A 27,467-nucleotide genomic window follows, 5' to 3' on the forward strand; every position below is an offset into this window, starting at 1 on the left:
CCAAGTCATACAAACAGGTTCATTGTGAGCGGGGTGGGGTGGGGGTAGGGTGGGGAGTGCACATCAGTCTTCCTTCAGGCTCCCAAACACGGCAGCCGGCACACTCTGCTGCTCCAGCCGCACCTCTGGAAGGCGGAGAGGAATGGTCACTGGCAACGCTCCCAAAGGGGGCCCGCTCCTGCCTCCCTCTCCACCCTGGGCTGGCCGCCCCTCACCATTGGGCTCCAGGTCCATCTCGTCCTCGTCCTCGTCCTCCCCCAGCTCGATCTCCTCCGGGTTGGCCTGCTGCGCGAGCTCGGCCAGTTCCTCCCGGGACGCGTCGCTCCTGGGCGGGGGGGGGGGGGGGGGTCACTGTTCAGTGGTCCGGCCACCCCTCTGGCCCCCGCAGGAACCTCCCTCCTGAGAAGAACTGGCTTGCTGCCACCCCACCCCCGTCCGCCCATCCTCACCTCACAAACAGGATCTTGCTCTGGGCCCGTGGAGGCTGGTCGTGCTCGGCCTCGGCTGCCAGCTGCTCTGCCCGCTGCTCTAGTAGCTTCATGTCATCCATGCCACTCTGCCCGGGGGCAAGGTCGGAGACTGGGAAAGCGGGAGGGGCATCAGACATGGTGGAGGGCTCTCCACAGCCACACCATGTGGAGACCCCCCCACCTGTCCCCAAGAGCTGAACCTGCTGCCCCAGTTCCAGGAGGTCAAGGCTGGGGAGAGGGCAGAGGCAGGGGAGTGTGTGGCCCCAGGGAGGACCCAACCATGGTGAAGGGTGGCTGCAGCTGCTCACCAGTGCCTGTAGCGCTGCCCGACACCTTGAGCATCTGCGAGGCCATGAAGTTGACCTGGGTGTTGTAAGTGGCCTGCACACTTCGGCGGATACGCAGCATCTCCCGGATGGTGTCCTCGTTGCCATGCCGTACCTCGAAGTCCTTCCATGTTTGCCAGAAGGCCCCAGTTGTCTGTGGAGAGGGGGTGCCTGTGTAGGAGCTGGCCAGCTCAGCTGCCGCCTCCCCACGCTCACCCACCGCCCTGGGCTCATGCCTACCCGAGGGTCACAGATCTGGGAGCAGAAGCTGTAGATGGCGCGGGCACGGTCAATCTCTCCAAGCTTGCACTCCATGTCCGCAAACCGCAGGCACATCTCCCGGGCGTGCTCGTCCGACAGCACCTGGGGGATGCCGGTCACCAAGAACAGCATGAGGTGGGAGGAGAGCTGCCACAGGAGATCCCAGCACAGCAGGCTGGTCCCTGAGCTTCCAGAATGCTCTCTGCCAGGCCCCGGGTCCAGGCATGCTCAGATCTGCCAGCCCCAGGTTCCCTCCCATCTTCTAAGGCAGCTGTCGCCAACCTTTCAGACCTCACCGGTTGGCAACTGCTGTTCTAAGGGACCTGCAGCCCCCGCCCCGTGGCCCTGCAGTGGGCACCTCAATGGCCTTCTGGTAGATGCTACGGGTGTGGGTGACTCCATAGATCTCCGCTGCCCGCTTGATGTAGATGTTGAACATCTCGTACTGCTGGGCGGGCTCCACGGCCTGGGCGGCGCGCTCGTACACGGCCATCGCGTGCCGGGCCAGGCCCCACTCCTCCTCCAGCTGTGCGTACAGCAGGTACAGGGCTGTGGGGGACAAAGGCAGGTCAGAAGTCTGTGGCCTGGCCCCCGCCCTACCACCCTCCACCGAGCCACCTGGCCCTCCTCACTCTTTGCGTATTTGGGGGGGCAACCATCCAGCGCCTGCTCAAAGAGGTCCCGAGCCCGCTCCAGCTTGCGGCCCCCGTAGCGGGCGATGAATTTGGTCAGATAGGTGCTCCAGATGTCAGACACATTGGGCCACTTGAACAGCGAGATGCCACGCTCGTACGCCTGCCCAGAGAGGGAATCATGTGTGAGTCCTCAGGGCAAGGACAGCCCACAGACCCATCCCCACACCCTCCCTCCCCTCACACAGAGGCAGGACTCCGTGCTGGGGACGGAATGAACTATGATCCTTGAAATTCATGTTCAAGCCTAACTCCAGTATCTTAGAATATGACTATCTTTGGAGATAAAGTATTTTTAGTTAAAACGAGGTCATTAGAGTGGCCCCTAATTTAATATGATGGGTGTCCTTAAGAGGAAACCCGGACACATGGAGGGACACCAGAAACAGACACAGATGAACAGGTGAGCACGAGAACAAAGATGGCCATCTACAGGCCAAAGAGAGAGGCCTCGGAAGGAACGAACCCTGCTACCACCTTGACCTCAGACTTGCAGCCTCCAGAGCCGCGTGGTGATAAATTGCTGTGCGTCAGCCATGGCACCAGGCTACAGACGCCTGAGCAAACCAACACAGGCCCACCGCTGTGCTGTCTGGGATCCCCTGACGGGCTTCCGCACCTTGAAGCTCTCCTCGAAGTACTTGTGCTCCTCCAGGAACATGGCGTAGTTGATGACGATCTGGGGGGTGGCGATGCGCAGGTCCAGAATACGGTCATACACGGCCTTGGTAGACTGCAGGGGCAGGGGCAGGGGCAGGTCAGAGCACATCCTGGGGCTGAGTTGGCAACCCCACCACTCTCCCATGATGCACTGGGTCTTGGCAGCTCACCTGAAAGGTGCCAAGGCTTTCCTCCAAGTCGGCAAGCATGGACCACACCTTCAATGATTTGTACACACGGTTCTGCACAGGCTCCGAGCCATCAAAATACTCAGCCCGGCGGGCGGGCAGCGCTGTTGCCTTCTGAGAAACATACCAGAGGGGGAAGCTGGGAGGGTGGGTCCAGACTGGGTCACACGCCCACACTCCCCTCTCCAAACCCCCGGGTGTTTACCCGCAGCAGCCGCAAGGCCTGGTCGTAATTCTCGTGCCGGAGCTCCAGCTCACCACACTCGCACCACACACTTGCCAGGTCATCCACTTGCTTGAAGCTCACCTTGGTGGCCTTCTCTAGGATGATGCGGGCCTGACGGGGCAGGCAGAGGTCGGGCTGAGACCCTGCCCGCCACCTGCTTGAGTTCTCTGAACAAGGACGCATCTCCACACATACACACTGCAAATGGACTCACATCATCCAGCTGCCCATTGTCCTCGTAAAACTTGGCAAATGCAACCCACAGCGTATGGGGCTTGCCCGTAGCCTTGAAGGGGTCCACTGTCTGCACAGCCTCCGTGTACGTGTTGATGATCTGTGCAGGAGGGGCAGGGTCAGGCTGGACAACTGGGGCCATGGCAGGCGGGATGGGGTGGGGCTCTGAGGGGGCAGGGCCATCACGCACCTCCCGGGGGCGGCCCTGGTGCAGGGCCACACGCTTGTGCCACTCATGGACGTGGTGCGGGTTCTGGCGCAGCAAGACGCTGTTGAGGAGCAGGGGCCGCCGGCTGATCAGCTGCTCAAAGCGGGCCAGGCGCAGCTCCAAGTCCACGTCATCTGGGCCACGGGGAGGGCCAGGGGAGCGGGGCTGAGGGACTCAGCACGCACTCACTTCCATCTCCCAGCCCTCTCTCCCTCCAGCCCTTGGCCCAGTGCTCTGACCTTCCGGAGTCGTCCCATTGTCCACTCTGCTCTCCTTCCCTGAGCTGCCCCAAGGCCATCCTGACCCGACTCACTCCTAGACCCCGTCATTCCCCAGCCCTCCTTCCCTGCTGCCCACTGCCACGCTCCAGCCCTCCCTCTCCTCCCAGCCTATGTTCAGCCCAAGCTTGAGATGTATCCTCAGGTGGGGTTACTCCACAAGATCCCCCTGCACTGTCCACCCATCCTCCCTCCCTGATGGCCCGCCTGACCCCAAGACACACCTCTCCACTGTCCCAGCCCCTTGGATCCCCCCAATACCTGCAGGCTCTCCCAGTCCACTCTCCCTACCAGCCCGGACTGCCTCAGCTCACCCTCTTCTTCCCGCCCCAGCTCCGAGGTGGTCTCCATCTTTGCGGCAATCATGCTCTCCTCGAACTGGGCGTAGCTGTCAAACACCTGCGTGAAGTCCCGCACCGTCATCACGGTCCGGATGGCCTCCTCATACACGTCCCGAGCCTGTGGGTGAGGCAGGGGTGACGTGGTGGCGGGGAAGAGCAGCTTCCCCCGCCCCCCAGACAGACAGAGAACCAGCAGCACTGCCCTTGGCAGCAGTCCCAAGCTGGGACCCTGCAGGGCCTTCCCCTGGGCCTGCTCGCTCCATCAGGCTCTGAGCAGTGACACTCAGCAGAGCCAGGTTGGGGACGTCCCTGCCCTGATAGAGTGACCTGGGGACCTCGGCTCCTCCTCAGAAAACCGAGTGACAGCCCTCATGCATAGTCACTGTGAGGTGCAAGGAAGACACATGTCAAGAACCTGGCACCCGGTCCACATTGCACGGACTCTAAACTCAGCTCAGCCACAGAAGGCTCAATTGTTCTACTAAGCACCCGTTATGCCCACCTGACCCCTCCCCCCACTTCTTCAGCTCAAATTCTCCCAGATACCCTGGCACCCCCAAGCTCAGGCCCCATCTCTCCGCCCCTGCTCCTGACTGGTCCTGCTCCTCTGCCTCCTCCTGGCTGCTGGCTTGTCTCTCGCTGCTAGCCTTGGCCAGTGCATTCTGCTGGAAGTGGCAGCCTAAATGGTCATTGTACAATGGATACCTGGTTACGCCTCAAGACTGGCTGGTGGCTCCGAGTGGGACACGGCCAGTCTCTCCTCAGCCTGCAAAACCCTTCCCACCATTCCTTAGCACTTCGCCGCCCACTTTCTCCACTCAGCCCAGCTCCCGTCCACTCCCGTTCCCCAAAGCTCCAAAACCCCACGCCAGCTCCTCTGAGGATCTCTCAAAGCCCTACGTTCCTCTCCTCAAGGATGAGGGCAAGGTAAGATGGACACTGTCAGAAATAAATGGCCCTAGCCAGTTTGGCTCAGTGGATAGAATGCTGCCTTGCGGACCTTAAGGGTCCTGGGTTCAACTCCGGTCAAGGGCACTGATCTCGGTTGCAAGCTCCTCCCTGGCCCGGGCCCTGGTTAGGGTAGATGCAGAAGGCAACCAATCAATGTTTTTCTCTCATATCGATATTTCTGTCTTTCCCTCTTTCTTCCACTATCTCTAAAAATCAACTGAAAAATATCCTCGGGTGAGGATTAAAAAAAAAAAAAAAATGAATGAATGGAACCACTTTAAAATGGAGATGGAGCCTGGCCAGCATGGCTCAGTGGTTGAGTGTTGATAATGAAACAGGAGATCACGGTTAAATTCTCAAGTCAGGGCACATGCCCGGGTTGTGGGCTCGATCTCCAGTATGGGACATGCAGGAGGCAGCCAATCAATGATACCCTCTAATCAATGATGTTTCTCTCTTTCTTTCCCCCCCTTCCTCTCTGAAATTAATAAAAATGAAATAAAAAATAAAAATGGAGATGGAGTTGCCATCCCAGAGGAGTTGCCTAGCACATCTCACTCTTCAAACCTTTGGAACATTAAAATTGGGCAAAATAATGTTTGGATTGGGCCTAGAGCACAATTATATACCAAATAACTGTTTGCAAAAATAACAAGAGAGCAGATGTGATGACTACCAGACTGAAAATTAAAAACATTCTGTGGAATTAGCACCAGTAAGTTAGCTAGTTTGCATCCTTCCTCAAAAACCCATTGCATGTCTCCTAATCAGAACACTGTTTGGGTTTCTGCCCGAATCAGTGATTTCTGAATAAGTATTCTTTTGGACCTCAAATAAGTGCTTATTGCTTCTCACTTTGGCCTTTTATTCTCAGTTTAACATATCTGGTGTCAGAAGTGGGATCTGCAGTGGCCTTACCTCCATGGACTGGTGCTCCCTGGGAGAACTGGGCACCCTGTGGGCTAGTCTGCACACACTGCTTCCATGGAGAGCTGCTTCCCCGCCATGAGCCTCTTTGGTATGAAAATCCCTCTTTTTGACTTGAGGCAAATGACTAGGATCACGAGGGGTTTCTAACCCAGGGACGCCTGTCCTAATGCCAGCAGGAATTTGCTACTGCACGAGGGCTACAACTTGGAGCTGCTACCACAGGAGAAAGAATATTTCTTCCTCTGGAAGGACTTTTCACAGCCCTGACACTTGTAGGAAGTGCCTGGAAGGTGAGCAACCTGCAGGGATCCTTCCCTGATGCATAAGCACTCATTTTGTTGCTCACTCATGTGTTTCCATTCCTTTTGTTTATTATGTTGTCATAAGAAAGATTTCACAGGGAAAGACACACGAATCCTATAAATCCTTGTCCAGGCCAGCCCCCCAAATGCTGAGTTTGCAGACCTGGGCTTTCAGTTAACATCACTTGTCTGTACGTTCCGCCGTGGAGACTTTCGGAGACTTTGTCTCTACCACTGGATCTTCACCTTCCAAAGTCCCCAAAAGGTACCTTCCTTAAAGTTCTAGCTAAATATATAGAGAAATATTTTGGCCCTTCATCTTGTGCCTTTGAATAAAATAAGTCAAATTAGCGAAAATAACTTGAAATTCTCACAGCCATTCAGGAAAACCTTGATTTTTAACTCTATCTCAAACTTCTCTCCTCTTAAAAGAGAAGATTCCAGACATCTTGGGAACAGAGAATACTCTCTTTAGTTGATATACAGAAGTTTCTAAAGGACAAAACAGGGTCCAAAATGGCATGGTGTAGGAAGACGGTGAACTCACGTCTTCCATGACACACTGAAATACACACTATATAGAGCAATTACTCCTGAGAGACAACTGAGGGATGAATGGACAGCTTCTGAACAAGTGAGAGAAAGAGACCAAACAGAGAAGGCTGGAAACCGCAGTTCTTTGGGATCTGCAGGACCTCTAGGATCAGAGGTGCTGGTTCATGTCCATCCACTTCAGCGGGGCGGGTAGGAGCTCGAGACAGGAGCTTTGGCCTCCTTCCAAGACTGCTGCAGCCCATTCCCTGCCACACTGCCCAGAGCCCACTCTGGCTCTGAACGAAGGGAGTAAGAAGAATCAACAGGGCATCACCACACCCAGCCTGAAGCTGCACCAGCACACTGGGCACTGTAGGCACCTGCTCACCTCCAACTGGCTTGCAAAAAGCACCCAGCACACACAGCCTACCAGAGGACGCTTCTACACAAAGTCACATTTCAAGACTGGGAGAGAAAGCTATTATGTCTAATTAATATAAATAAACATAGAAAGTCAAGCAATGAGAAGATGCCAGAATATCTTTCAAATAAAAAAAATCCTAATGAAATGGAGAGAAGTACTTTGCCCAATAAAGAATTCAAAGAGCCCTAGCCAGTTTGGTTCGTCGGCCTGCAGGCTGAAGGGTTCGGGCTCCATTCCAGTAAGGAGCACATGCCTGGGTTGCAGTCTCGATCCCCAGTAGGGGATGTGCAGGAGGCAGCCAGTCAATGATTCTCTCTCATCATTGATATCTCTATCTCTCTCTCCCTCTCCCTTCCTCTCTAAAATCAATTTATTAAAAAAAGAAAGAAAAAAAAGAATTCAAAGAAAAAGTCATGAGGATGCTCACCAAACTTAAGAATGAAATAAAGGAACTTGCAGATTACTCAATACAGAAGAATAGATCAGTGACATGGAAGACAGGCAAGAGGAAATAAATCTATCAGAAGAGCAAAAACAAAAAGAATTTTTAAAAATGAGGATAGTTTAAGGACCCTTTGGAACAACGTCAAGCACCCAAATATTTGCATTACAAGGTTCCCAGAAGAAATAGAGAAAGGAACAGAACCTTTATTTGAATAATGGCTGAAAACTTTCCTAACATGGGAAGGAAATAGGCATCCAAATCCAGGAAGCAGATATCCAAACAAGATGAATCCAAAGAGACCCACACCAAGACATGTTGTTAAAGACAGAGAATCTTGAAGAAAGCAAGAAGGAAATAGTAAATTACGTAAAAAGGAAATTCCAAAAGGCTTTCAGTTGATTTTTCAGCAGCAACTTTACAGGTCAGAAGGGAGTAGCAGGCCATCTTCAAAGTGCTGAAAGAAAAATCTACAACCTAGAATAACTTACCTGGCAAGGTTATCATTCAGAATTGAAGGTTAAATAGTTTCACAAAGTGAAGTAGGTTCCATTTCCTGCTATAATTATTTCTTAGTCAGACTGTAATGTCAACAGTCACTGCCTCATTTTTGTCAGCTTAAACACAAATGTCATCACGTTTTCTTGAAAAGAAATTAAAACATAGGTATGATATTTTAAAGTGCTAGGCTTATACTTCATTGGAATAGATGTGTACAGCAATAAGCAGGCTTTCAAATCCATTACTAGTTTCTGTACAAATGTAATTATGTTCATTGTGTATGTATTATACAATGAGCACATGTAAGTAGTAAAGGCTACTTACTATTGTTTAAATGCAAATGATCAAATCTCATTTCTTTTTTATCATCCTGTATAATAGAAGCCCAGTGACCAAGCGGCAGAACGACCGGTCAACCAGTCACTATCACAGTCACTATCACACGCACTGACCAAGGGCCAGACACTCAAAGCAGGAGCTGCCCCCTGGTGGTCACTGCACTACCACAGTGGGAGCGCTGCTCGGCTGACAGGAATGAGTGGCTGCTCCCGCTGTGAACCCTGAGCCGCCTGGCAGGAACCAGAGCCGAGCTGTGATCCTGTGATCTTCACCTTGCCCTAGACTCCTCCTTCTCGCTCCCTGCTGCCTCCTCCGGACACCCGCAGAGCTGATCTCAGAGGCTGGGAGGTGGGTTTGTGAGACTGAGGCCTACTCCGCTGCCTCTCTGTGCTATTGTCCCTGGGCCCAGCCCTGACTGGGTCCCCTGGAGAGGTGAGTGGGTGGCATGCAGGAGGCATCTGATCAATAATTCTCTCTAATCATTGACATTTCTTTCTTTTTTTAAAATATATTTTATTGATTTTTTTACAGAGAGAAAGAGAGAGGGATAGAGAGTTAGAAACATCGATGAGAGAGAATCATCGATCAGCTGCCTCCTGCACACCCCCTGCTGGGGATGTTCCCGCAACCAAGGTACATGCCCTTGACTGGAATCGAACCTGGGACCTTTCAGTCCGCAGACCAATGCTCTACCCACTGAGCCAAACCGGTTTCGGCTAATCATTGACATTTCTATCTCTCTCTCCCTCTCCCTTCCTCTCTAAATCAAATATATATATACATATATATATATATATATATATATGTGTGTGTGTGTATGTGTGTGTGTGTATGCATGCATACACACACACACACACACTCAAAATAAGGAGTAAAGAAATAATTAGATTTAAAAAACAAAAAAACAAAAGGAAAGATAAATTAAATTAAGAGATGATTCTTTAAAAAGATAAACAAAATTGAAAATCCCTCAGCTAAACTCTTCAAAAAACAGAGAGCCCAAATAAGTAAAATCATAAATGAAAGAGAAGTTAAAACATAAATACAAAGAATTGTTAGAGTACTACAAACAGTTAAATTTAACAGTCCATCGCCTTAACCACTCGGCCACTTCCTCAGCTTACAAACAGTTAAATTTAAACAAACTCAACAATCTAGAAGAAATGGATAAATTTTTAGAAATCTTCTAAGAATGATCCAGGAAGAGATAGAAAATTTACACAGACTGATTACTAGCAATGAAATGGAAGCAATAATAAAAAAAAAAACTCCCAAAAATAAAGTGCAGAATTAGATGGCTTTATAGGTGAATTCTATTAAACATTAAATAAGAATTAATAAGTATTCTTAAACTATTTCAAAAAATTAAAGAGGGAGGAGCACTTGCAAACTCATTCTACAAAGCCAGCATTGCTCTGATACCAAAACCAGACAAAAACATTACAACAAAAGAAAATTATAGGCCAATAAACCTTGATTAACACAGATGCAAAAATTCTCAACAAAGTATTAACAAACCAGATTGAAAAATACATTAAAAAAATTATATACCATGAGCAAGTAGGATTTATCCCAGGGATGGAAAGATGGTTTAAAATCTGTAAATCAATCGACGTGATACATCACGTTAACAAAATAAAGGATAAATATCACAATCATCTCAATAGGCACAGAAAAAGCATTTGATAAAATTCAACATTCCTTTATGATAAAAACTCTCTGTAAGCAGGTGTAAAAGGAACATTCCTCAACATAACAAAGGGCATAATGACAAACCCACAGCTAATATCATATTCAATGGTGAAAAGCTGAAAGCTTTTCCTCTAAGGTCAGAAACAAGACAAGGATGCTCACTATCACCCGTCTATTCAACATGGCATTTAAAGTCTTAGCCACAGCAATCAGACAAAAAAACAAAACAAAAAAAACCTGAAAGAAAAGGCATCAGATAGGAAAAAAGTAAAACTCTCACTATTTGCCTTTGATATGATCCTATACATAAAAAAGACTCCACCGGAGAAACCAAGATGGCGGCATAGGGTAGACACCCGAATGCAGCCTACCACAACAAATTTGAATTTAGAACTGGAAGACAGGGGAGGCATTGCCCTGAAGCACTGGACGGCTAGCTGAGAGGAGGCTCTGCCATCTGGGAAAGAGAGAGAAGGCACGCTGAACCTCAGGAACTGTGAAGGTGTGGAGAACTGTTCGCGTGAAAAGGCGCTGGGTTACTCCCGGCGCACAGAGAGGGCAGACAGCTGACGCACGACTGGCTTTCTTGTTCGAGAGGAAAACAGAATCACCCTATTGCTCTGATAGACGGCCCCAGACAGGGAGAGGCCAGACTGTCAGGCAGCAGGCAGAGATCTCTCGGAGGTGTGTGAAGCCAGTGGCCATTACTGCGGGACTTGGGGAGGAGCCGAAGGGAAAACAAAGCTTGTTTGCACCAACCAGAGACTCCACCCCATCCAAGCTGAGCACAGAAGCTCTCCCAAAGACTGGCTTTCTCTAAGGAGGGACTGGCCAGAATCCAAAGCTTGTCTGCGCCTTTACCAAAGAGGTGCGCGCCTGCAACCAATCTTCTGAAACTCACCGCGAACAGAACTTTTCTAAGGCGAGACTGACAGAGAACCAAAGATTGTCTGCGCCACCCTGAGACCCTGCCCCATCCAAGTGGAGTACAGAAGCCCTCCTAGCTGAGACACTGCTGATCCTCACAGCCAATTGGCTTGGAGATCAACGCTTCCCACTGATACCAACAATAAGCAAGGCTTAACAACAGGACTGCACACACAGCCCACAAAGGGCTACATCAAGACTGTCCACCACAGGTAACTGGGAAGGCTGTGCTACTGGGCTCTACAAAACCAGCATTGCTCTGATACCAAAACCTCTCCCTCTCCCTTCCTCTCTAATATATGTGTGTGTGTGTGTGTTTAGCACACAAAACTATTCCATCAAATCAGGAAAACAACTAAAATGCAGACAAGAGGCAGGTCACAAAGGAAGGAGATGGAGGAAAAGAAAAGATTGGACATTGAGTTCAAAACTAGTTATAAGGTTATTCAAGAATATCCTTAAAAAGGCCAATAAAATAAATGAAACCTATGAGGATATGAAAAGGCAGCAACTAGAAATAATAAGGAATCAACTAGAAATTAAGAAAACATTATCTGAAATAAAAAATATTACACAGAGTCCTAAAAACAAAATGGAAGATCGCAAGAATCAAGACAAAGATTTAGAACACAAAGAGCCAGAGATACTCCTCCGCAGAAGCAAGAAGATAAGAGAATCCAGAAAGTTGAAGATAGTATAAGAAACCTCTGGGACAATTTCAAGCAAACCAATATCAGAATTATGGGGATCCCAGAAGAATAGAGAGCAAGATACCGAAAGAATACTGGAAGAAATACTGACAGAAAATTTCCCCCAACTGGGGAAAGAAATAGACTTACAAGTCCAGGAAGCCCACAGAACCCCAAACAAAAGGAATCCAAGGAGGACCACACCAAGACACATCATAATTAAAATTCCAAGAGCAAAAGACAAAGAGAGAATATTAAAAGCAGCAAGAGAAAAGCAGGTAGTTACCTATAAAGGAGCATCCATACGATTATCAGCTGACTTCTCAACAGAAACCATGCAGGCCAGATGGGAATGGCAAGAAATATTCAAGGTGATGAATAGCAAGAACCTACAAGCCAAAAATACTCTACCCAGCAAAGCTATCACTCAGAATCAAAGGCCAGATAAAGAGCTTCACAAATAAAAAAAAAAGCTAAAAGAGTTCATCACCGCCAAACCAGAATTATATGAATTGCTGAAGGGGGTTATTTAGGAAGAGGAAGAAGATAAAGATAGAAATTATGAACAACAAATACGTAACTATCAACAAGTGAATCTAAAAACCAAGGGAATTTAAAAAATCTGATGAACAATATTAACTGGTGAATATAATAGAATCAGAGGTATGGAAGGGGAGTGGACTGACGACTCTCGGGAAAAAGGGGAGTGGGGGGGTGCAGGAAGAGCCTGAACAAAAACTGTGCACTTACGGATGAGGACAATGGGGGATGGGGAAAGGACAGAGGTTGGGGTGGGAACCTAGTGGAGGGGAGCAATTGAGGAGGGGCGGGGGAGAGGGACACATTTGTAATAAACTGAACAATAAAGATTTATTTTTTTAAAAAGACTCCACTGAAAAGAATTAAGAAAACACTCCCAATTACAGTTGCATCAAACATAATAAAATACCTAGGAATAAATTTAACAAAGAGGTATACTCTGAAAATTATAGGACATTGAAGAAAGAAATTGAAGAAGACACAAATAAATAGAAGGATATAGCTTATGGACAGGAAAGATTAATGTTGTTAAAATGTCCTTACTACCTAAAGCAATATACAGATTCAAAGCAATAGCTGTTAAAATATCAATGGTTATCTTCTAAAAACTAGAACTAATCCTAAAATTTACATGGAACTACAAGACACTAAATAGCCAAAGAAACCTTGAGAAAGAACCAAGTGGGAGGTATATACTCCCTGATTTGAAACAAAGCTACAATAATTAAAACAGTATGGTATTGGGTATGGTACTGGTATAAAAGCAGATATATACTAGAATATCAATGGAATAAAATAGAGAGCTCAGAAGTAAATCATCACTTATATGATCATTAATTTATGGGAAAGGAGGCAAGGATAAACAATGGGTAAAGTGAAATAGATCACAAATTAAGCCACAAAACCAGTCTCAATAACTTAAAAAATAAACATGCCAAATGTCTTTTCAGACCATAATCTCAAAACACTAGAAATCAACTACAGGAAGAACAATGGAAAGCACACTAATAATATGTGGAGACAAAACAACATGCTACTAAACAACAACTGGATCAAAGAGGAAGTCAAGCCCTGGCTGGTGTGACTCAGCTCTCTGAGCCTGTTCTGTGCATCGAAAGGTCATGGGTTAATTCCATTCAGGGCACATGCTCAGGTTGTAGGATCCTGGGTAGGGGTGCATGTGGGAGGCAACAGCTCAATGTTTCTCTCTCACATTGATGTTTCTCTCTCTCTTCTTTTCTCTCTAAAAATCAGTAAAAATCTTTGTTTTTTCTTTTAAAGAGAAAAATCAACAAGTTTGAGACAAAGCCCTTCAACAATTGATGTTGGGAAAACTGGACAAATACATGCAAAAAAAGTAAAGCTGGACAACTTCCTCACACCATATACAAAAATAAACTCACGCAGATTAAACCTTTAAAGGTAAGATATGAAATATAAAACTCCTAGAAGAAAACATAGGCCAATAAACTTTTCAACCTTTTTAAAAAATAATTATCTTTTAAAAAATATATATTTTCATTGATTTCAGAGAGGGAGAGGGAGAGAGACAGAAACATAGATGAGAGAAAATCACTGATGCCCAGGCACGTGCCCTTGACCGGAATCAAATCCGGGGCCCTTCAGTCTGCAGGCCTATGCTCTATCCACAGCACCAAAATGGCAGGGCTCTTTTTCAGTCTTAATGTCTCTTGGGATATGTCTCCTGGGCAAGGGCAACAACAACAAAAATAAATGGGACTACATCAAACTAAAAGTTTTCGCAACCATCAACAACACAAAAAGACAACATACTGAATGGGAGAAGATATTTGCAAATGATACATCCAATAACACATTATCATGCCATGTATATACTGTATATGTAAGGAACTCATATAACTTACCACCAAAAAAACAAACCACCCAATAAAAAGTGTGCAGGGGGCTTGGCTGGGCTCAGCTGGTTGGAGCATCATCCCACACACCAAAAGGTGGAAGGTTCAACCCCAGGTCAGGGCTCATAGCGAGGTTTCAGGTTAGATCCCCATTTGGGACTCGTGGGAGAGGCAACCAATCAGTGTTTCTCTCTCCCTCCCCTCCTCTGTCTCTAAGAAATCAATAAACATATTCTTAGGTGAGGATAAAAAAATTAGCAAATAAATAATTTTTTGATAAATGAATAAAAAGATGTGACACACACACATAAGTTGAACATTATTCAGCAATAAGAGAATGAAAGCTTGATATTTGTGACAGACGTAGAAGGTATTATGCTAAATGAAAAAAGTCAGACAAACACCATATGATCTCATTTATGTGTAGGACCAAAAAACACCAAACATGAATAAACAAAACAGACTAACAATATAAAGAACAAACTGACAGTTGCCAAAGGGAAGGGGGGTGGTCAGGGAATGGTTGAAATAAAAAAAATTAATTTTTAGAAAAGACAAAATTAAGAAATAAGTAGCTCTAACAGGATCCTGAGTCATCTGAGTAGGTGCTTTAAAATTTGTTTGTCCTGCCAAAACCGGTTTGGCTCATGGATAGAGCATTAGCCTGCAGACTGAAAGGTCTAAGGTTCAATTTCAGTCAAGGGCATGTACACTGGTTGCAGGCACATCCCCAGTGGGCTCCTTTTCCAATCTGCTCCTGCCAGCTGGGACAAGAAGAATCAACTGTCTGCTGTTCTGAGCAGGGCCCTGCGCCTGTCCACCAGCCCACTCCCCCAGACAGACAGACCGTGGCCACATCAGACTTTGAGTTGGTGACTTGTTGGAAAACTGGGCTAGAATCAAGTACTTTTTATAATAAAAGCTGAAAAGTCAAAAAAAAAAAAAAAAATCAACTGCTGTATTAGAAAGCTTGTCATTAAGTGGAATTCATGCCAACCCAATAAGAGCTTCTAGGCACATTACTCATTAGCACTATGTTTTCTATCATTCTCTGAAATAAATAAATAATAAATAAAAATCCTGATTCAAGTTAGCAAAAAAAAAAAAAAAAAAATTTTTTTTAATATACTAGTATTTTTATTGATTTCAGAGAGGAAGGAAAAGGTAGAGTTGGAAACATCAATGATGAGAATCATTGCTGGGCTACTTCCTGCATGCCCCCTACTGAGGGATCAAGTCCAAAACCTTCGCATGCTCCTTGACTGGGAACTGAATTGGTTGACCTGGTTCATAGGTTGATGCTCAACTGTTAAGCCACAGGGGCCAAGTGCAAAAAGCCAATTGATCCAAGACCATGTGGATTCCGGCAACAGAGAGGAATTGACAGGACTACTCCAACCATGAAGATAGAGAGAAGCAGTCCAGAAATGGAAGACGCCGACGACACCTTACCATAATAGCAGTCAGCAACTGTGTGTCACTGCAGGTGCCCAGGACCAAACCAGAGAGGGTTGGACTTGCATTACCACCATTTGCCCACCATCCAGAAATGAATTATCATTGCTCACATGTACACATAAGGAACTGTTTGACACTGAAATTGGGTCTTAAAAGAACTGGTGGCCCAGAAAGAAGCTCACTACAGACTGATTCATATGCCTTTCAGTATAACAATTATTTGCATGTCTCATTTTTGATTCTTGTAAGTATATTGCCATGATCTCACTCATCTAGAGGAAATGGTGAACAAAATAGACTGATGAACAAGAACAGACCCAGAGATAAGGAGTCACAGGTCAGACTGTGAACATCAAAGGGAGGGTGGGGGTAAAAGGGAGAGATCAACCAAAGGACTTACTATGTGCACACATATGAGCCTAACCAGTGGTCAAGGATAATATGGGGGTGGGAGCATGAGTGGGGAGGGGTGGGGGATTGGAATGGAGGTTGAGGACAAATATGTGATACCTTAATCAATAAAGAAATTAATTTTTTTTAAAAAGAAAAAAACACAATTGACCCCTAGCCAGTTAGGCTCAGTGGATAGAGCATTGGCCTGTGGACTGAAAGGTCCTGGGTTCAATTCCAGTCGAGGAAACATGCCAGGGTCCCCAGTAGGGGGCATGCAGGAAGCAGCTGATCAATTATTCACTCTAATCATTGATGTTTCCCTCTCCTTTACACTCTGAAATCAATAAAAAATATTTTTTTTTAAACACAATTGGCTGAAAAGATTCCCTTACATAATAAGCACCTGTCCCTCAGCCTCACTAAAACTAATTTCTCAAGGACAAATAAAAATCTCAAATTTCTTCTCTAATAATAGTAAAAGCCTTATCTATCTGAACAAATTCATTCCAACTGTTACAATTAGTGGGTTTTTCCTTTATAGTACCTGTCTCATGGCTGAATTTTAAAATTGAAACTATCAGACCTCTCTCATCATGGATGTTTCTATCTCTCCCTCTTCTTCCTTCCTCTCTGAAATCAATAAAAAAATATTTTAAAAAATGATTTCCTATGCTCTTCATCATATCCTTAACTGTTTAGGTAAAACAAAGTCTTCTTATTAAGAAAACTAAATTTTGCTTACAATTACCAGTATTTAACTTTCTATACTTGCCTGTGTCATCTTTGTCACCATGATTAAGTATCCTTACACAATTACCTATGATTGTATTTGCCCAAATGTTTTTTTTTTCTTTTTAAGACTTTCGATATGATGTGGAATCTAATGAATAAAATAAACTGACGAACAGAACCGAACAGAGGCATGGGTACGTGGAACAGACTGACAGCTGTAAAGGGGAGGAGAGAGTGGCACTGGATGTAAGAAGGTGAAGGGAGTAACCAGAAAATATATACACATAGCATGTAGACACAGACAACAGTGTGGTAACAGCCAGAGGGGAAAGGAGGTGGGGACTAGGTGGAGGTGGGCAAAGGGGAGAAATGGGGACGGAAAGAGACTTTGCTTGGAGCAATTAGTACACAAGGCAGTGTACAGGTGATATTTTACTGAGTTATACACTTGAAACCTGTATGGTTTTGCAAACCAATGCCATCCCAATAAATTCAATTATTTTTTAAAAAAAGTTCTTTCCACAATTAAAAAAAAACCTTTTTTTAAAAATATATTTTATTGATTTTTATAGAGATGAAGGGAGAGGGATAGAGAGCTAGAAACATTGATGAGAAACATCGACCAGCTGCCTCCTGCACACCCCATACTGGGGATGTGCCCACAACCAATGTACATGCCCTTGACCGGAATCGAACCCGGGACCTTTCAGTCCGCAGACGGACACTCTACCACTGAGCCAAACTGATTTCGGCAACAAAAACTTTTTATATGTTTGACAAACTTCCCACAATTCAAAAATTAAATAGAACTATTTTCTTGATCTAAAAGTGAGATTTTCAAAAAAAAAAAAAAAAAAAAAAAAAGACTTTGGAACATTTCAAAGGACATATCTCTCTCCCTCTCCCTCCTTATAAAAGAGCAATATTGCCCTGGCAGGTGTGGTTTAGCTGGTGGGGCACCATCCCATGCATTGGAAGGTGATCTCCAGTCAGAGCATGTTTGAGAGGAGGGGATCAATTTATCTTGCTCAAATCAATGTTTCTCTTTCTCTCTCCTTTCCTCCCTCTCTAAAAATCAATTAAAAAAAAAAAAGAAAAAAAGAAACATTAAACCAATTAGGCTTATTTGATATGTTAAATTACATGGGAAGCATTGTCAAATAAACGATGCTAACTAAACCTTTGATTATATTTGTGTAGATGTTATTAACAAAAATATCCTAGAAATTATGTAAAATTCCAAAAAATCTGACATGTCTTAATACGTTAGAAAACTTACATTCTTTCTGTCTCAAAGTTGTCTTTCCAGTCTCTTAAAAGTTGTAAATCTTACCATGTGTTTCCACTGTAAATATCCAGGAGCTAGTCAAAACACACCCTACAGAGACTGAAGGAAAAAAAACTAGAGAGACTTTTTAAAAGTATAGACTACGATATAAGTTCCTTTGTCAAAACTGATTAGTAAAAGAGCTAAGGTTTGTGTTTTTTTTACAAAACTATTTAAAAAAATTAAGATGAGCCCGGATGGTGTGGCTCAGTGATTGTCAACCTATGAACAAGGAGGTCACGGTTCAATTCCTGGTCAAGGTTCATGCCCAACTTGGAGGCTGAATTCCCCAGTAGGGGGTATGCAAGAGGCAGCTGATCGATGATTCTCTCTCATCCATGTTTCTAACTCTCTATCCCTCTCTTCCTCTCTGTAAAAATCAATCAAATATATTTAAAAATAAATAAATACATACATAAATTCCCTTGCACAAATTATACTAGATGATAAAACTGTGCTTGACTATATTCTAGCTAAGCAAGATGAGGTTTGCTGTGTTAATATTTCTTGTTACACTTAGATAAAACACCTTCAGTAAAACAGAGATGTAACTGGGTAAAATCTGGGCATAAGTCAAATGACTAACCAGTGACACCTCCTGGTTCTCTAGTACCTTAGCTAACTTCCTTCAAGCATTCCTCCTGGTTTAGATCTATTCTTCAATTTGAACTTAGCCTTTTATGTATTACTCGAGGTCCGGTGCACGAAATTCATGCACAGGGTGGGAGGGTGTCCCACCCCGTTTAGACGTGGGATCGGGTCTAAATGGGCAGTCGAACATCCCTCTCACAATCCAGGACTGCTGGATCACAAGTGCCCCTAACCGCTTCTGCCTGCCAGCCTGATCACCCCCTAACCACTCCCATGCCAGCCTGAATGATGTCTAACTGCTCCCCTGCCAGCCTGTTTGCCCCCAACTTCCCTCCTCTGACAGCCTGGCCACCCCTAACTGCCCTCCCCTAAAGGGTTGATCGCCTCTAACTGCCCTCCCTTGCAGACCTGGTCCCTCTCAACTGACCTCCCTTACAGACCTGGTGCCTCCCAAATGCCATCTGCTGGCCATCTTGTGGTGGCCATCTTGTGTCCACATAGGGGCAGGATCTTTGACCACATAGGGGCAGCTATCTTGATCTTGTGTGTTGGAGTGATGGTCAATCTGCATATTACTCTTTTATTAGATAGGATAGACACTAGAGGCTTGGTGCATGAAATTCACACATGGGGGAGGGGGGTGTCTGTAAGCCTGGCCTGCACCCACTCCAATATGGGACTCCCTCAGGGGATGTCCTACTGCCAGTCCAGGATCAGGCCTAAACTGGCAGTCAGACGTCCCTCACACAATCTGGGACCGCTGGCTCCTAACCACTCATCTGCCTGCCTGCCTGCCTGATCTCCCGTAACTGCTCTCCCCTGTCAGCCTGATCATCTCTAACCGCGTCTGCCTCAGCACCTGCTACCGTTGCTTTGTCTGGAAGGATGTCCAGAAGAATGTCTGGAAGATGTCCAGACTAATTAGCACATTACCCTTTTATTAGTGTAGATTTTTGCTATTATAAACTTGTGTTTTGAATAGCTCAATGTTTTAAAAATACCACTCAGATACTAGTTGCTCAATATTTTGAAATGCGCACTAATGTTTATGAGACTTCATATCAGAAGTCTCAAGAAACTACAAAAGAATTTGCCTATAGAGGAACATGACAATAAAGCTTTCCTCTGTTCCTCTTGTTGCTCAAATGTACCTGAAGGCTCCTAAAAAAACACACCAAATTTCCCACCTATGTGGCATATGGCATACCAGCAAGAGCCTTCCTGGTGATGAGGGACTGACCAGGCATGACATACTGAAAATGAGCCTTCTCAGCAATGAGGGACCAACGTGCTTTTAATAACTGATCAGTACTGGTTAGCGATGCTTTCAAGGAAAGATCTCAATCTAAAGAAAGAAAATGTTGCCAAAACCGGTTTGGCTCAGTGGTAGAGCGTCAGTCTGCAGACTGGAAGGTCCCGGGTTCGATTCCGGTCGGGGGCATGTACATTGGTTGCGGGCACATCCCCGGTAGGGGGTGTGCAAGAGGCAACTGGTTGATGTTTCTCTCTCATCGACGTTTCTAGCTCTCTATCTCTCTCTCCTCCTCTCTGTAAAAAAATCAATAAAATATATTTTAAAAAAAAGAAAGAAAGAAAATGTCAAAAATAATATAAACTGAGCCAATTTAAAATGGAGTTGGAACTGCCACCCCAGAGGGACTGGCACGCACGTCTTACTCCTCAAACCTTTAGAAGGTTAAAACGGGGCAAAATAACCTATGGTCTGAGCCTAAAGCAACTTGTTTCCTAAACAACTGTTTGCAAAGATAAGAGAGAAGATATGACCACTACCAGACTGAATATTAAAAACATTCTTTAGAATTAGCACCACTATGTTAGTTTTTTTGCCCCTATAGATATTACTCTCGTCTACTGACATAGTTGTTCTGCTTCCTTTTCTCAAAAATATACTCTTGCCTTCACTCCAAGTTAAATACTGTTTGGATTTTTGCCTGAATCAGTGCTTCCCGAATAGCTATTCTTTTGGATCTCAAACAAATGCTTGCTGCGTCTCACTTTTGCCTTTTATCTTTAGTTTAAAGCACCAACATCTCAGGAGTGCGGAGTGATCAGCAAGTCGGGCACCTGATTCCCAAAAGGTGAGGATGTGACTGTTACTCAGTTCAATTTTTCAAACTGAGGCTTAGGGGATCCAGGGCCACACCGCCATGGAGAACCCAGGTCTGGCTGACTCCTGCAGGCCTTCGGCAAGGTAATGTGCACACATGTGCACATGAGGTGCACATGTGTGCGCGATGGCACACCCACAAAGCGGGTGTTTCCTGCTCACGCCATGTCCACCTGTGGTTGGAGACTCTGCCCTGCACCCAGTGTACCCACGCACCTTCTCGAAATGGCCGCTGCGGATGTAGTAGTCGGCCAGGGAACACCAGAGCTTGCCCAGCTGGTCTGTGAAGCGGGTGAGGCCCCCTCGGATGATGGCGTCCACGTTGAGCGACTGCACCTTGTCCGGGTTCTGGGAGATGAGGTCACAGAGCTCGTGCCACAGCTGCAGGTCCAGGAAGGAGTCTCAGCCTTAGTCCCTGAGCGGGTAAGCCCCCAACCTGGCCGCCGTCTCCCCCCAGGCCCACCTGGTAGTTGGACTTGCCGGCCTTGGAGACGAAGCGCTCATCATTCACCACGGTGGCCAGGCGCTGGGCAGCCTCATCCAGCCGGTCGCTTGACTTGAGGTACTCGATGTATTCCTCTGCGCTCTCGGGGCTCAGCTGAGCACCACACACCATGTCGGCAGTCAGTGGGGCCACAGAGTCACACTGCCGTGCCTACCTCCCCACTCAATGGCTCTGAGCCACCCGTTAGCCTACTACCCCTGTCCTGCCACACCTGGCCACGCTAGTGCTAGTGCTCTAGCCTCGGCCCCTCGGTTTGCACCGTGACCTCCACACTGCCTGTTATACGTTCCATAGCTTGTGTCTCCCACGGCTGCAGTTTCACTCTGGTTTTCAATACAGTCAGCTCATGTGAATCTGCTACCCAGTTAGACTAACAGCTCCCTACAGGCAGGGACTATCTTAGTCACACTACCCTAAACTATTTAAAGAATAAACAAACTACAAACAAAAGCCTGCCTGTCTCAAGGAGCCTTCTTCTCACTTATATCTGTTAAGTGACATCCTGCATGGGACTAGTGTCCCAGTGAGCCGTGGGAAACTCCTGACCTGGAGAACTGGCCCATCTGCCTGAGGCTGACCCCACCTCGCCCCTCCATGGGCTCACCTTGAGGAAGCGCCGGTAGCCCCGAACGGCTGTCTCGGGTAGTGGGTGTGAGCGCAGGAAGCGCAAGTACAGAGGCCAAATGCGAGAGTGCTGTGTGATGGGCAGCGCCCGGAGGGCGCGGTCGAAAGTGCGGCGCGTGTGAGTGATGCGGCCTTGGTCCACCAAGAACTGACAATAATCTAGCCATAGACGTGGCATCTACAAGCATGAGGAGAGGCAGGGTCTGAGTGCTGGCCCTATAGCATGGCTACAAAAACACCAGGTGGCCAATGGCCAAGCCACAGTGCAGCAGGACCCAGGCTACCCCCCCGGGACTACGTCTAGCTCAACCTCAAGTGCACAAAGGGAACAGGACTCCAACCCTCCTGCTTCTCCACCTCCCACTCATCCCGCGGCCCAGTCCCCCTCCAACCTTGTGCATGAAAACAAAGGCCCTCTCGTGGCAGTTGTTGACATCTTCATAGGCAGGATCAGTCACACAGCGATGCTTCACCTGTGCCCTGCGTGCCTTCAGGTAGCGGTACCAGAGTTTGTAGCTGGAGGAGGCAGACATTGGTTAGTCAGCTTCAAGGAGCACCAGAATCCTTCACCCTACCCCATAAGGCAACTGCTGGGAGAAAGAACCCGGGATGGGCTGGGATATAAGGGAGGGTGTGCTGACCCACAGAGGATATACACTCAGTGACAGAACACATAGCAACCCCTTGGGACCTACTGGCCAGCTGTTACCACTGGACAGTGGGGCTAGGGCTGGAGTAGGGGAGGTAGGGCAGCTGAAGCCGTTCTCACCTGCAGGGCAGCAACTTCAGTGCTCGCTCATACAACTGATTGAGCCTGGGCTTCGGGGCCCCCTGCTTGAACTCAATGTAGCGGAGCCAGCATTTGACAGAAAACTGGTTCCGCATGATTTCCTCCTCATAGGGGAGGTCTTCTTCATCCTGGCAGGACAGGTAATGGGGAGAAGGAAGAATTGCCCTCAGAACCTCAGCATAGCACCGTCCGCTCCAAACTCCAGACCCTTACCCAGATCTTGGTGCCCACCCTCAGAGCCAGGTCCCAGATGCCCAAATAGGACTCTGGTCCAGACTCAGCCTTCAGAATTCTACTGCCACAATATAACCCAGATCACCAGACTCCTCAGTCACAGGATTCCAGGACAGATATAGAACTGTCACCCAGACTTCACTTTTTTGGTTTTCCAAATCAAGTTACCCACTCCATGGCCCGGATACCAGACTCCTTAGGCTGTCTTGTCCAAACCAGCCCTCTGCCCTGGACAGTAAGCTTTATCTCCTCACAGCATGCTTTCCCTAGACACCAGGACTCTGGCACTTCTTCAGGCTCCCACTAGCCAGAGTCTAGCTCAGCTGTGCCCAGAACTTGGAAGCTAGACCTTTACTCAGAAGACAGGTATGGACCAGACACAAAGCTTTTAGCCCTAGACACTGGGGAAGAAACAGTGAAGTAAATTACACATTAGGTGACAAAACAAACCTCAATAACTGGGGGGAAAAAAGACTGAAATCATATAAGTGTCTTTTCAGATTACAACTTCATGAAACTAAAAATCAACTACAGGAAGAACATTGGAAAGCAAATAAATTTGTAAAGACTAAATAGCATGCTACTAAACAACAAATGGATCAAAATGGAAATCAACAACCTTGAGACAAATCCCTTCAATAACTGGTGCTGGGACAGGTAAATGCAAAACACTGAAACTGGACCACTTTCTTTTCTTAAATATGCTTTTATTAATTTTAGAGAGGGAGAAATAGAAAATAGAAACATCAGCCGAAACCAGTTTGGCTCAGTGGATAGAGCGTCGGCGTGCAGACTGAAAGGTCCCAGGCAAAGGGCATATACTTGGTTGCGGGCACATCTTTAGTAGGGGATGTGCAAGAGGCAGCTGACCAATGATTCTCTCTCATCAATGTTTCTAACTCTCTATCCTTCTCTCTTCCTCTCTGTAAAAAATTAATTTAAATATATATATATATATATGTGTGTGTATGTATATATATATATATATATATATATATATATATATATATATATATATAAAATAGAAACATCAATGAGAGACAAACTTCCATCCACTGGCTGTCTCCTGCACGCCACCTACTGGGGAATCAAGTCTGAAACCCAGACATGTGCCCTGACCAGGAACCGAACCCCGGAGACGCTTAGTATTATAAATGGGCCACTCTGGCCAGGTGAAACTGGACCACTTTCTCACACCATATACAAAAATAAACTCAAAACAGATTAAACCTTAAATGTAAGACATGAAACCATAAACCTTCTAGAAGAAAACATAGGCAGCAAACTCTGACATCAGTCTTAACTTTTTGGACATGTTTCCTCGGGCAAAGGCAACAACAACAAAAATAAATGGAACTACACCAAACAAAAACTTTCTGCAGTCCTAGCTGGCGTGGCTCAGTGGATAGAGCATCAGCCTGTGGACTTGGTAGGGGAAGGGGTCCCCCGGGTTATGGGCTCCATCTCCAGTGGAGGGGGTGCAGGAGGCAGCCAATCAATGATTCTCTCTCATCATTGATGTTTCTATCTCTCTCCCTCTCCCTTCCTTTCTGAAATCAATTTTTAAAAAACATCACACAAAAAAACAACAACAAAAATCACTAACACACACACACACAAAGTTTTGCATAGCAAAGGGAACCAACAACAACACAAAAAGACAACATACTGAATGGGAGAAGATATTTGCAAACGATACATCAAATAATGCATGAACATCCAATATATATAAGGAACTCATACAACTGTACACACACAATAAAACCCCCACAAGCAATCAAGCAATCTAATTTAAAAAATGTGCAGAGGACATAAATAGACATTTCTTCAAAGAGAACATATGCACCTGAAACACCAATCAGATAGAATATATGCACCTTTATGTTCACAGCAGCGTTTTTTCTACAACTAGTGGCCCTGTGCACGAACCCGTGTGCGAGTAGTTCCCTGCCGCTTGCCTCAGCTGGCTGCCCGCCCACCACCGCTGCAGCTCTCCGCTGCAGGTAGCTCGCTGCCCCGCCCTCCTGTCTCCCTCCCACTTGTAGCTTGCTGTCTGCTGTCCTGGTGATGGGCTGTCCTGCATCATGGAGTAACGACCATTTGCATATTACCTCTTTATTAAATAGGATAGCTAGGATCTAGAAACAGCCCAAGTGCCCATCAGTAGATGAGTGGGTAAAGAAGCTGTGGAATACTATACAGCTGTAAAAAAAAAAAAAAAGAAGCAGAAGCAGAAGCAGAAGCAGAAGAAGAAGAAGAAGAAGAAGGAAGTCTTACCCTTTGAGACAGTATGGAGAAACCTGGAGACTATTATGCTCAGCAAAATAAGTCAGTTGGAGAAAGACAAATATCACATGATCTCACTTATATGTGGAATCTAAGGAACAAAATACAATAGGTCCAGAGACATGGAAGCATGGAACAGACTGACAGATCTCAGAGGGCAGGGGTGGGTGGGGAGAAGGTTAACCAAAGAACTTATATGTGTGTATGCAAAGCCCATGGGCACAGACAACAAAGGCCTGGGGAGGGGCAGGAGCCAGGTGGAGGGGGACAAAAGAGGAGAAATGGGAACACTTGTAATATTCGCAACAATAAAAATTTTCAAAAAGAGGCCAATAGACATGAAAAATGCTCAGCATCACTAATCATCAGGGAAATGCATATCAAAACCACAATGAGATACCACATCTCTCTAGTCAGAATGACTACCACAAAAACAAATCAACAAATTGCCCTATAAAAAGCACAAAAAACCACACACAAAAAAACCAACAAAATGGCTCAGTGGATAGAGTGTCAACCCTCAGACTGAAGGGTCCCAGATTTGATTCTGGTCAAGGGCATGTGCTTCAATTGCAGGCTCAATCCCCTGTCCTCATCGGGGCCCATGCAGGAGGCAACCAATCGCTGTGTCTCTCTCACATCGATGTTTCTCTTTCCTCCTTTCCATTATCTCTAAAAAAAATCAATCGAAAAATATCCCCAGGTGAGGATTAACAACAACAATAAATCAACAAGTAAGGCCTGGTGAGGATGTGGAGAAAAGGGAACCCTTGTACACTCTTGGTGCAAGGGCACAGTCAATAGGGAAAACAGTATGAAAGTCTCAAAAAATTAAAAATAGAACTACCTATGACCACCTCTGGTATTTATCTGAAGAAAACAAAACCAAATTTGAAAATATATATGCACCTATACATTCACTGTAGCATTATTTACAAATCAAGATACGAAAGAAACCTAGGTGTTAATAGATGGATGTACAGATAAAGATGTGATACACATATATACAATTGGATATTATTCAGCAACAAAAGAAAATAAAATCTTGATATTTGTGACAACATGAATGGACCTAGAAGGTATTATGCTAAGTGAATTAAGTCAGAGAAAGATAAATACTGTATGATATCACTTATGTGTGGAATTAAAAAAAAAGAATAAACAAAATAGGATATAGACCATAGATATAAAGAACAAGCTGATAAAACACACACACACACACACACACACACACACACACAAACACAAACAAACCACAGCTGATGGTTGCCAAAGCAGAGAGTTAGGGGGATTGATAAAAAAAGAAAGAAAAGAAATATCCCCCAAACAAGAAAAAAAGTAAATAAAGTTGGAGTCACTATAATCAAGCTGCTAAATTACTAAAATCAAGTAAGTTGAGGCATGAGGAAACATTCTATTCTTCTATTGACTATCCTGGGAACTTGACCTTTTGAACTTGCCAGCCCTGTGGCACTGCCTGGAAAGACATCGATTCCCTGTGTATCAATACCTGGACACACACCGGACCTCCAATGCCCCTCTTACTACCCCTGAAGGGCTCATTATCCACATCACCTGACATGACCAGACCTGCCGCGGGCACCCATACTCCAGACTACCTGGTGCCCATCACCCAGACCGTCTGACATCTGACAGATAAACCGTTCTCTTATCACTCTTTGACTCTTCTGGATCCCACTGGCCATCGCCTGACCTGCTCCACACCAGCAGGTCTTCACTTCTGACTCCAGGGTTCTCCTAAGCCAAACGCCAAGCCCTTCTCCCAGATACTGTTACGCTCAGGACCGTTACCCAGAACACCACGTCTTTACCACAGAAACCAGAGCCCTGGCCCGGTCACCTGGTTTGGTGCGTTTACTTCCAACACCAGGCCTCTCAAGGTTCAGCAGTTCGAATTCTCTCCTGTCCCGCTCCCCGCGCGCTCCCATTTCCGCGCCAGGCCCGGGCCGCCAGGCCCTTCACCTCCTCAGCAGCGCGGCACGCAGGCCGCCCGGGCTCCGGCACCGACGTCTACTCCTGGCCGGTCTGGGCCGTACTCCGCCTCGAGCCCGTTGGTTTCCTTCCCCTTTGGGCCGACATAGCTTTGGCCTAGATCCCCGGGGGGGTCAGGCCCCGACCCCCTGAAGCACCCAGGCTCTCTGTCCCGTCCCAGCGGACTCACAAAGACAAGGTCCGGCCGCTCCTGCCGCGAAAGTCGCGCCATGACCACCATTTTGCCAGCTCTCCAGCTTCAGCCAGAAGTCGCGTTATAATGACGTCTCTATCTGAAGCCCCGCCCCCCCCAAGACACACTCATTTTCTATTGGCTGACCACGTTCGGAGAGTGCAGTCGGGTCTCGTCTTTCC

General features: G+C 46.3%; 1 protein-coding gene across 1 annotated transcript; it reads right to left on the reverse strand.

Moving 5' to 3' along the window:
• XAB2 (XPA binding protein 2) lies at nucleotides 1–27,395 on the reverse strand. The gene is made up of 19 exons (XM_084885218.1): nucleotides 27,283–27,395; nucleotides 22,560–22,708; nucleotides 22,183–22,306; nucleotides 21,771–21,968; nucleotides 21,125–21,259; nucleotides 20,878–21,042; nucleotides 3,858–4,002; nucleotides 3,248–3,399; nucleotides 3,038–3,157; nucleotides 2,803–2,934; nucleotides 2,580–2,711; nucleotides 2,369–2,482; nucleotides 1,690–1,852; nucleotides 1,416–1,606; nucleotides 1,037–1,159; nucleotides 779–950; nucleotides 450–579; nucleotides 216–325; nucleotides 1–125 (listed from the first exon to the last, which is right to left on the reverse strand). Exons 1-19 carry the CDS (start codon nucleotides 27,331–27,333, stop codon nucleotides 64–66), a joined length of 2,568 nt encoding a protein of 855 aa, XP_084741344.1. The 5' UTR covers nucleotides 27,334–27,395; the 3' UTR covers nucleotides 1–63.
• Between the last annotated feature and the right edge of the window lie 72 nt (nucleotides 27,396–27,467).

The sequence above is a fragment of the Pipistrellus hanaki genome (assembly GCF_964339955.1).
Source record: "Pipistrellus hanaki genome assembly, chromosome: 5".
NCBI classification, from domain to species: domain Eukaryota; kingdom Metazoa; phylum Chordata; class Mammalia; order Chiroptera; family Vespertilionidae; genus Pipistrellus; species Pipistrellus hanaki.